The following is an 11,872-nucleotide window of genomic DNA, read 5'->3' on the forward strand; positions in this document are numbered from 1 at the left end:
ATCTAAGCATGGAGAAGTTGTGGAATTGTTGGAAACCTTGTTCGTTGTGAGTCTTACTTCCGCATTATGTGAAAGAGGGACCAGTCACCATTATTTCAAGTATAAGAGACTGACCATTTAATTACTCTGTACTGGGTGGGTATGTCAAAATAATGGTAAAAGTTATGCCCTTATTGGGCAAGTGGAATTTTGATCAGAACAAGTTATATGTTTATAAAAGGGGCTTGCCCTGTGCCGGTGTCTGAAAATTCCTTGAACACTGGAGCAACTGGATCCAGGAAACTGAGTAACATATTGCTTTACATAAAATATTTTGAGAGGTGAACACATCAGTGAATTTACTCTGATATTGTTGATTTATTTTTATATTTAAAGAACAGCAATTTCAACGTTGCATCAAAACGACGGTAGAAAAATATATCATTAGGGCTAGCAAACGTTTAGTCTAGGCTTGACCTGAACCTGTGTCTGAAATGATTTAATTGGAGCACTGCATGTACCTTTTCTCTTTCGCTCCTTTATCAGTTTTGTTTTACAACGATTTAAACGTCTCGAAAACTGCGCACTTTCCAACGGCATTAAAAAAAATAGTTTTGTTTCGGTGTTTGATTGTTCTTATTTTTATCTTAAGGCTACGGAGAATATTTTGACACAAATGACACCTTAACTTGGTGATCACGCTTCAAAGTGACAAGCCAGCTCGTTATGCTTCCGGCGAGTTCTCCATCGCTACATATTTGTACATTGAATGTAGTTTTCCTTTGATGTATCGGATTTACGTATCATTTATTGTGTACTTTATTTTAATATTCAGCATAGAAATTAATATGTATAGGTAGACATCCACGTACTCCTAAACGCCCCTTTTGGTAATGACTGCACACCTTGGTAACAGTATTAGGATCTATCTTGGAAATCATAGATTACCCCCCCCCCCTCCAAGGAAGGTCATCATTTTAATTTAGGGTTGTACTATTTCTTGTGTTATATGCCTTTAAAGTGTTTTATGTCAGTAACATCACCATGAAGACATTTTAATTAATATTCCGGAGTACTATTGGTGAGAAACATCATCATTATAACATGTTTAGTCAATATACCGGAGTACTATTGGTGAGAAACATCATTACAAAGACAATTTAATCAATATACCGGAGTACTGTTGGTGAGTAACATCATCTTTAAGACATGTTTAGTCAATATTCCGGAGTACTATTGGTGAGAAACATCATCATTAAAACAAGTTTAGTCAATAGACTGGAGTACTATTGGTGAGTAACATCATCATTAAGACATGTTTAGTCAATATACCGGAATACTGTTGGTGAGTGACATCATCATTAAAATATGTTTTGTCAATATTCCGGAGTACTTTTGGTGAGTGACATCATCATTCAAACATTTTTGTCAATATTCCGGAGTACTATTGGTGAGTAAAATCATCAGTAAGACATGTTTAGTCAATATACCGGAGTACTATTGGTGAGAAATATTATCATTGAAACATGTTTAGTTAATATACCAGAGTACTATTGGTAAGTAACACCATCAGTAAGATATGTTTGTCAATACACCAGAGTACTGTTGGTGAGTGACATCATCATTAAAACATTTTTGTCAATATACCGGAGTACTATTGGTGAGTAATATCATCATTAAGACATGTTTAGTCAATATACCGGAGTACTGTTGGTGAGTGACATCATTATTAAAACATGTTTAGTCAATATACCGGAGTACTATTGGTGACTAACATCATCATTAAAACATGTTTAGTCAATATTCCGGAGTACTGTTGGTGAGTGACATCATCATTAAACATTTTAGTCAATATACCGGAGTACTATTGGTGAGTAAATCATCATTAAGACATGTTTAGTCAATATACCGGAGTACTATTGGTGAGAAACATCGTCATTGAAACATGTTTAGTCAATATACCGGAGTACTGTTGGTGAGTGACATCATCATTAAAACATGTTTAGTCAATATACCGGAGTAGTATAGTTGGGATCTGATAACTTAAGGGTCACTGTTAAATGGGACGATAGATTTATATTTGTACACATCAGACAACAATCAGCTCTAGTACCCCAGGATTACTCAATATTTTGGGGAGAAATAAATACATACATATCGTAATTACGCGTAAGAATCAGTTCAAAGGATGACAAGTTATAGGATAAACAAGTTGGATACCTCTTGTACTCTAAGCCGGAAGGAATGTACAAGGTCATTGTGTATCATATAATAGCCAAGTGTGAACGATTTTTCACTGTGTCACACTTTCACATCCAGTCTACATCGCCAGGGGACTCAGTGAAATATATCGCGCATTGGACTGGTTCACTGGTTTCATGACAATCTGCACGACAAATAAGATACACGTTTTGCATCAGTTTCGAGTGAAACTGTTGTGAGCGCATGAAGGACCAAGTGGAAGAATTTCTGATTTACACGGACTGGTTACACTTTCTCTCTATTGGAGCCTACGTTCGCAGAAACTATCAGGTAAACACTCACAGATTAATGCAAGATAAATAGTCTTTCAGCTAGAGTAGATTTTCCCGTTTCAATGTCATTTTTAGAGAAAAGGATTTAAAATATCTACTGTGTATTTTTCAAGTGATGTTCCTTAACAAAATAAGAAAGGGAAAACAAGCGAGAGTGGGGATATTCTTTTTCTTAGTCACTACTGCAGCTAGAATATACTGGGAAAAGAGGACAATTACTCATCCCGCACGCTTCAGAAAAGCTTCCAAACAATAGCAATACATACATGAATGTGTGAATGGATAACGCGCATGTACGTATCTACCTTTGTATGTAGTGGGTACAGTTTTACTGCGATTCAATCTTCCAGATAATTGACTAATTGCTTGTTTCGTCGTTTGAAATTGCTTTGAGAAGAATATTTGTTTTAAGACGTTAGTGGCTTAATTGATCTTATAGGTGATGACGTTTCTTTTCATCACGAGAAACAATTAAAAATCTAGGTCATTTATAAATTTAAATTAATGAAATTCTAAACAGTGTGAATGGCAAAGGTGTTTGGTGTCAGTTTTGTTGATTTTATACGGCGTACATAGCATAGGCGATTTGTTTCAGTTTTGTTGACTAGCGATCTGGTCACAAAAATTCAGTCTGTCATAAATAAAATAGCGTCAAAATATGAACAACATTGCAACATTTACTTTCTCGGGTATATTGGCTGTTCTCAGGTATATTGACTGTTCTCAGGTATACTGACTGTTCTCAGGTATATTGACTGTTCTCATGTATATTGGCTGTTCTCAGGTATATTGGCTGTACTCATGTATATTATTCTGCTTCTCAGATATGTAGGAGAGTGCCATACTGTTCATTACTCAGCACCCATGACGTACCACTGCAGACGGACTTGTCTGTCAAGCTGACACCTTCATATTTCATTCATATGTATTGCCACTGCAGACGGACTCCCCTATGTATCTGACAAGATCACTTCGTTCATATGTATTGCCACTGCAGACGGACTTTCCTATGTATCTGATAAGATCACTTCTTACATATTTATTGCCACTATGATAAAAGCACAGAATCAACAAGGCCGATAAGGTCCATGTCAAGCTGCAAAAATAAATCGGTATATTTATTGTCCTTCCTAGCAACGGTCAAATGTTGCGATTTGATGTCATTAGTAAACTTTAAACCTTAGAGTACGACGTAGAGATCATGGTAAAATACCTGTATTAACCTACAATTGACATAATAAGAATTTCAATAATATAAAGTGACATCAATTGGTGGATAAATACGTCCCTAGCTAGCTAGCTACCTATCTTGACACATATACAAACGCACATACATACATACATACATACATGCATACATTATATTACATTGCATTACATTACATTACATACATACATACATACATACATACATTATATTACATTACATTCATACATACATACATACATACATACATACATACATACATACATACATACATACATACATACATACTGATGCAAGGTAAAATAAAGGAAATAGATCACACATTTAAAATAACTTTGGAAATAGCTGCAAATAAACGACACTCGTTGTCATATACGATTAAGAGATAGAAATATAAATGACTTGCATGTTCATACACAATAAACAAATAGAAATATAAAAGGCTTGCATGTTCATACACAATAAACAAATAGAAATATAAATGGCTTGCATGTTCATATACAATAAACAAAGAGAAATATAAATGGCTTGCATTTTCATACACAATAAACAAATAGAAATATAAAAGGCTTGCATGTTCATATACAATAAACAAATAGAAATATAAATGACTTGCATGTTCATATACAATAAACAAATATAAATATAAATGGCTTGCATGTTCATATACAATAAACAAATAGAAATATAAAAGGCTTGCATGTTCATACACAATAAACAAATAGAAATATAAATTGCTTGCATTTTCGTATGCACTTAATAAAAAGAAAGTGGGTGGAGCAAAACGACTGAGTGACAGTAATTGTGTACTGTACAGAGGCTGTACGGAGAGAAATGCAACTTACGACATTATAAAGACTGCCAACCTATTTAGAAAGGGTAACAACTTTACATATAATTTTTGAAACTTATATTGGTATTGATGAGTTTTAGAAAGCTATAGGAAAACCGGGAAATAAATGAGGAAATATGAGACGAAATCTGTGACGGTTTTGTTTGAAAGACATACTCTTGAGTTATCAAGTCAGAAGAAAATGAACATTTGTGACGAAAGTTTTAAAAGTTTATAAACCATGCAAAAAAAAGTTGACAAAGCAAAGTCGTGTAATGAAATAATGGCAAGACTTTAAACAAGCATCTAACTTAATTGGCATTCATGTTATCATCTTTAATTTCATTTTGCAAACGGTATAAACTATTAATTAAATAATATCTGATAATCGGCGATGTAACAATGTAAATAACATTTTCTGACAATTTAATTGACAAAGATTTCACTCGTCTACTTGATTTGTTTTTCGTCCAGTTTTTAAAAACTCCATTTATGTAAAGATTGTGGCCATGATCCATTTGCATTAGCTATGTTTAATTTATGTTTGAACTCAAAAGTTTCTGCATTATGTGCTGTAGATACACGCTTATAAAATGAACCCATCTGCAAACTGCACAGACCAAAATCTGCTGTACTATAATGCGCCGACAGACCTGAGTCTGTGCAGTTTGTTGGGAGTAATCAGTAAAACAAAAACCATAGACCGTGATCTGCAGGAGCATTATGCTCCGGTAGATCCGGATCTTTGCGTTTGCAGTTTGACTCAACTTTTAAGCGTGTACATACGGTAGGTCTTTTAACCATCCAAATGTCAAAATTCATTTTCAAGATGACTCTTGTCCGTTTCTCAGCAATAAAATCATGCTTGAATGTGTGACGAAGGCACACTCTTCACTTTTGAAATATCCAAAAGGGCTCAGGGCAGTGTTGATTTGATTACTCAGCGGAAATGGCTGAAGGTGGTTGTGATTTGTTGTTTAGTTTAATTATAGTGGCGTGCGCACAATTGTGAACGTGGTTGTGATGATTTTGATTACTCAGTGTAAATGCCTTTGACTTAAGGTGGCCGTTGTATTGTAGACACTAAATTTGCAATCGATGATATGGTGACTAATTGTGACATGAGAGGTGTCACACCACGATGCTATTACGAGTCATGCTAATGATATCCGTGGTATCACACCACGGATATATTACGAATCATGTTATGGTAAAATAGGTGTCACAACAATTGCGGATGCCAGAGTTTGGCTATAATATAGTGTCCTAAACAAGGAGAAAAAGGATCTTTAGTGGATGGAGCACAATAGTTTTTTTAGAAAGAGTTTTGGAATAAGTTATAGGCATGGAGTATAATGTCAGTGTCTTCGAATAACAAGGATTATTTGGTGGAGATTTAGAAACCGTGTAGAAACTAATTTGGTATTGTATTTATCTTGTAATGAAATAAGAGGTAAATCCATTCTAACTCTGATTAGCTTTATTTAGGTCTTATCTTGATCGCGTCACCAATGAAGAATATAAATTATAAACAGCTGTAACGTTATCACATAAGTTAGATGAATGTAGTACGAAAAATACTCTGTGAATAAATTAGCAAGTGATGTAGCAGTGAATACGAAGTCTGGAAGAAAAAACAACAACCTGTAAATAAACTATCAAAAAATAGAATCGTGTATGAATCACAATTAAAAGATATATTAAATAATATAGTTGATTTGAAAATATAAATGTAACTGAACAAACTTAGCAAGGTTTAGAATAGCTTCGTTCTAAGGAAGAAGCACTTGGTTCTCAGTGAAAGCAACACGTTGAGGGGTTGTTATGCCGCCACTGTAGTAGGTGTGTTATGGGTTGGGTTGGGTGGTCCCAATATTATATTTCAATTATTATAGAAGTCCCACCCAGGCTCGAGTTTGGTTGGAAGTTAAATTAGTGAAAAATAGATGTAAAACTTACAGCCCCCAGTCAGCAATGCCGATGGTTAAATGATTATACACAAAAGAAATTCAACTAATAACAATTTAATGACAAATTAATAGTGAAATGATTAAAATTTTCGAAGTATTCTATTTGCGCTCGACCCTGTGATAGCCTTTTGCATCATTTGATTAGTAGTGAGATAGCTTTCCACCTGTCCTTGTATTCTACTCATCTGTGTATTCTTCTCTCCTATTTCTCCAACTCCTTTTCCGCTTCCTCTTCTCCAAATTCCCTCTCATCCTAGACTTCTCATACTCCTCCTCCTTCTCCACTTTCTCCTCCTCGATTCATTTTCCGCCTCCTCCTCGACTTTCTCCACCGACTAGACTTGTCGACTCTGACTGCTCTGCTAGTCTCACTTCTGTTCTGTCCTCCAAAAAAGCTTCACGTGAAAAGACAAGGACAGTACCATATTTTCCTTAGCCCTCTCATCTCACACTACACCCACCCTATTATCAGATAACGGCTATTAACTTTCTTCAATCATGCAGTCATTCACAACGAAATACTCATACGTTCTTGTATAGTAAAACAAGGTCGTAATAAAAGCACGGTATCAATTACTTCTCATGCATGCATCAATAAATTGTGTCACATCAGCACAGATTCCTAATCCCATTATACTAAACAATATCATAACAATCAGACGCAGTTCTGTACATTACAACTCATACAAAGTACGCAAATATTCAAATATCCATGCTCTAATATATCCATACATCCATATTAACTAATCTTACTTCAACCATTTTCCAAATTCACAATTCAAACGTGTAACTTCTAACATATCGCTTGAATAAATGCACTAGTTTACTACGAAGTAACGTATTAGCGAATTACAAAAGGTAATTCTGACCAAAAGCTAACAATCTACATAATCCTGTACATAATACTTAAGCTGATTCCTCAAATACGCATGTAAATCAAACATTACAAAGGTAATTCTACTTACTAAACGATCCTAGTAATTAAGTATACATACTACACATAATTGCAATTACAATGCCGTAAAATTCTGCAAAAATCGAGCAAATAACTTACTGACTTTTACGAAGCTTTGTCTTTCCTAAGAATTTCCTCTCTAAGTTTTACTGCCAAATTACGAGTGGCTTCCTCGGAGTAACCCTATATTGCTTAGCTATCTTTCTAGGCGAGACTAAATTTTCGCTTGCTAGTTAGAAGTTATAATTCGGATCAATATTGTTATCAAATCCTCTATCTCAGTTTCTTTTGGGTGATGCTTTGACCCTATCCAATCAAACTTAGCGGACAATGTCCTCTCGCTCTTTGTCCACGTGGGGACGGATTTAGAACACGCCGTGTTCCCTCGTGGGGTCCTCTGATCTTAGGACTAAACTGTATCACATTGGTATGAAGTCGCACGATCCAACGCCTGTGCCGATTCAGGATGTCGGGTCTTCTTTCTGGTCACGGTAACCTTGAGTAGGAGATCAACTTTAGCCTGCGGCAATGTTGAGACATCAAGCCATGGCTTGTAATAATACCTTAGTTTATACACGACTTACGAACTTGAGCTGAGCAAACGTACCACTCCCACGTTTGAGAATAAAATCAGGATTGCATTCCACCAAAATTGCTCCAAATGTAAATGTGCGTTACTACACGGAAAAAAGAAAATCATAACCACGCTACACGCTGAGTACAGACAGAAATACACACAACATATAGTTACCTATGACATTTCAGCGCTCCTGCTCATGAAATCGGCGCCTACGTTCTCAGTTCATTTCACGTATCTTATCTTCATCTGGTACATCTGGTGCTGCTGTAAGAACGGCGACCATCACATCAAGCGTCCATTCGACAATTTCGCCTGCGCGAGATAGGCGAGGGGTCGGTGGTCAGTTTCCAATATGAACTTCCTCCCGTATAAGTACCGCTCGAACCGTGATATTCCAAACACAATTCTGAAGCATTCCCTCTCTGATACGGAGTAGTTCTTCCCTTACGCGACAGGAAAAAGCGTCCCCTCGTGCTCTTGCAGACGTACTTACTGCTCCCAGGCTCGTGTCACACGCGTTAGTGCTGAACACGAAGTTTTTGGACAGATCCGGTAAAAGGACAACAGCGTCGGATGTCGGCCTATCCTTAATAGCTAGGAAAGCATGTTTACACACATCCGTCCAAATAAATTTACTACTCAGGGCCCATTTCCTGGTCAGGTCAGACAACGGCCCTGCAATCGCACTGAAATTGGCCACATACCTCCGGTAATACCCGGCCAATCTCAGGAATGACCTCACCTCACTTTTCGTGGTGGGGCGTGAGGCCTTTCTCAGCTGCTCAACCTTTAACTTCTCTGGGGATAGCGTGCCTTGACTCAGGGTGTGCATCAAATAGTCCAACGTCCGGAACCCAAAGTAACGTTTGAAAGGGCGAGCCGTTAATTCCGCCTGTCGTAGCGTCTCCAAAACGGCAACTAGCAGAGTGAGGTTCTCACTTCACGTCTCTGGCTAGCAAGATATCATCCAAGAAGCTGTGAACACACCTATCGCGCAAGGGTTCCAACAACTTCCTCATCGTTCTAATGAAGACGCTGGGCGCATTCTGGACTCTGAACGGCATGACTAACCATTGGTAGATCCCATAGGGAGTAGCAAAAGCGAGCTTTGCCCTATCCTATACAGGAATTTGCGAATATCCCTTGGACAAATCCAACTTCGAAAAACATTTTGCTTTCGAGACAGAAGCGAAAATATGTTCTGGGTCAGGTAGCCTTTCGACTTGAAATTTCGTCACCTGATTCAGCTTCCAGTAGTCGACACAAAACCGATGTGTGCCATCCTTCTTCTGCACTACGACTACAGGGGAGCTGTACGGAGAATCGGCGGGCTCTATTACTTTCCGAGCAATCATCTGCTCGATCTCTTCTCTTACGACTTGTCGTTTCGCGCCAAAGGGTAGAGTTTCTGCTGCATTGGCTGGTCGTCCACGAGCTTTAACCCGAACTCGACAAGCAAGCATATCGGAATACCCTGCCAGCAACGTCTCTATCTATTCCCATTGCTCCGCAGTCAACATGGGATCACACTCCAAGTATGGGGGTGTCTCAACCCTCGTTATTGGACAACTCAGGACAGTGTTTGCACCTTCCGTATCGCCTTCTGCGTCTGTGACAATCGTGGCGACGACAGAATCGCTGTCGGTCTCTCTTTCTCGGTGTCTCTTAAGGAGATTGGAATGGTTCGACGTAAGGCACCCTCCAAGAAACTTTCAGCTTGTTGTGTTCTTGGGCCAACATCAACAACACCTTGTCCCCTACTTCATACTGGCGTGGTTTCGCGCGCTTGTTGTAATGCTTCGCCTGACGAGACTCCGCTCGCTTGAGGTTCTCCTGTGCGAGGGAACAAACGTCATCCAGTTTGTTTCGGAAATTAACGCGACGCACTGATAGGTAGTACGTACCTCTTCGACAGCCTGATCGTCTGTCCACAGCTGTCTCCGATCGGGCCACGTACGGTCCTCCCATAAAAGAGTTCTCTGTCACTTGTCCCAGGAGAGACAGAACCGATTAACATCCCCTTGGACTCATGGCCAGTAGAATTCATTGACAAGACGATCACGCGTCTTGTCAATTCCCATGTGTTCTTCCATGATACTCTCATGCGCGAGTTCAACACTTCACCTCCCTTCTCCCTTGGCACGACGACGTGCTTGAAATGTTAGTTTCCTTACCTGGCGTGTTGATACAAGATCCCCTTCTGGCATTCGAACTTTACCGCACCATTCGGAGTTTCTTTATGCGTTCCTTCTGCATGGTATTTATGAAACTGCGCCAGAGTTGCGTCTTTCTGCTGGAGCTTCCTCAATTCGGCCGGAAGTATGTTACTGACCAGCGTGGACGTAACTTCCATCGGTGTCGGTTTCGTCTGTTGACCCTTGGACCTGGTTTGCACACCACTCACCGGCGTCGGCGTGCAGGTTTCGGGGTTCGGTTGTGGCATCACATAACGACATCCCAGTATGACGTCGTCTGATAGTCCATTCAAGCACGCAACTTCAACTTTCCCCTTCACGTATGTCAAATCGAGGTCAGTGACAGCCATTGTAAACGAGTCACGCGCGCTGTTCGCGTACTGGAATCCACCTCCCCTGATAGTCCTCAGGCTTAACATACTTCTTGTCGACAAGGCCGGGAACGCTACACCCGGTGTCGTACAAGAGGGTGGCAGTTTCTCCGTTGACAGTTGCGGACGCGAGGTTTGCTGGTTTATAGCTTACATCCGGTTGGCACTCATTCCTAGCGACGTCATTCACCTGGATATGCCTGCCCTTGAGACAGTCCCGTGCACAATGCCCCGGGCTCTTGCAGTTGTAGCACGTCAACGGCCCTCGCCGTCCTGCAAGGCCCGTTTTCGTGGGTGAGGCATGTCCTGGTCTATAGGTGGCAACCTTACATGTAGACCCCCATCCGACCTTCCCGTGCTTCATAGTTTATTAAATATTATGTCCATCGAGTCGGACACTGTCGCTGTGCTTGTTAGTGTATTAAATATAAAGTCAGAAATGTTAGTTACGTAGTGTCTCTGCGCCAGTTAATTTATTATATCTGAACTCCATTAGGTCAGAGACAAACTGTCCATGTGCTTGTTGTTTAATAAATATAAAGTCCATCGTGTCAGATATAAAGTGACCGTGCGCTGTTAGTTTATTAAGTACGATGTCCATCACGTCAGAAATAGTGACTCTGTGCTTGTTAGTGTAATGAATAGGAAGTCCATCATGTCTGAAATAGTGACGCTGTACATGTTGGTGTACTGAATACGAAGTCCATCATGTCAGAAATAGTGACGCTGTGCTTGTTAGTGTATTGAATATGAAGTCAAACATGTCCGTCACATAGTATATTAGTATGTTAAATATGAAGTCCATTATGTCAGAGTGTCCGTGTGCTCGTTAGTTTACTAAATATGGAATCTATGGTGTTAGACATAGAGTGACCATTGATAGATAGAGAAAATGCATACTATCTGCCAGTCACAGTAATATTTTAAATCATATGCGGAGATTTTTTGCTTTTAAACATTCATAGCACATTCATCCAAATCTATAATCTGGTGTAGTATTCTATTCACAGTTTCAGATTAAATGTAATAATGAAATTCCGGTATTAAAACGTATTCCCACTAATAGTCATTAACCATATCATTTATGTTTGCACGTTTGTGAGAACTACATGTAATCCGCATTGCTAGAGACCTACCAACTGGAAAAGTAAGGACACCATAAATTTCAGTACTCCGCATTCTATTGAAACCAGTTTTTACACGTGAATGCACTGGATAAGGTTAGAGTAAGGGCATATAATATGGTATA

At 39.0% G+C, this 11,872-nt stretch overlaps 1 protein-coding gene across 1 annotated transcript in view; it reads left to right on the forward strand.

The window, feature by feature from the left end:
• Window positions 1–2,277: 2,277 nt before the first annotated feature.
• LOC149799218 (uncharacterized) overlaps window positions 2,278–11,872 on the forward strand; it is a 65,098-nt gene continuing 55,503 nt past the window's right edge. Inside the window, exon 1 of the mRNA XM_089958489.1 lies at window positions 2,278–2,511. Coding sequence (XP_089814615.1) covers window positions 2,425–2,511 — 87 coding nt within the window. The 5' untranslated portion in view covers window positions 2,278–2,424. The remainder of the gene's footprint in view (window positions 2,512–11,872) is intronic.

The sequence above is a fragment of the Sinohyriopsis cumingii genome, chromosome 5 (assembly GCF_028554795.1).
Source record: "Sinohyriopsis cumingii isolate HCF-2022 chromosome 5, ASM2855479v2, whole genome shotgun sequence".
NCBI classification, from domain to species: domain Eukaryota; kingdom Metazoa; phylum Mollusca; class Bivalvia; order Unionida; family Unionidae; genus Sinohyriopsis; species Sinohyriopsis cumingii.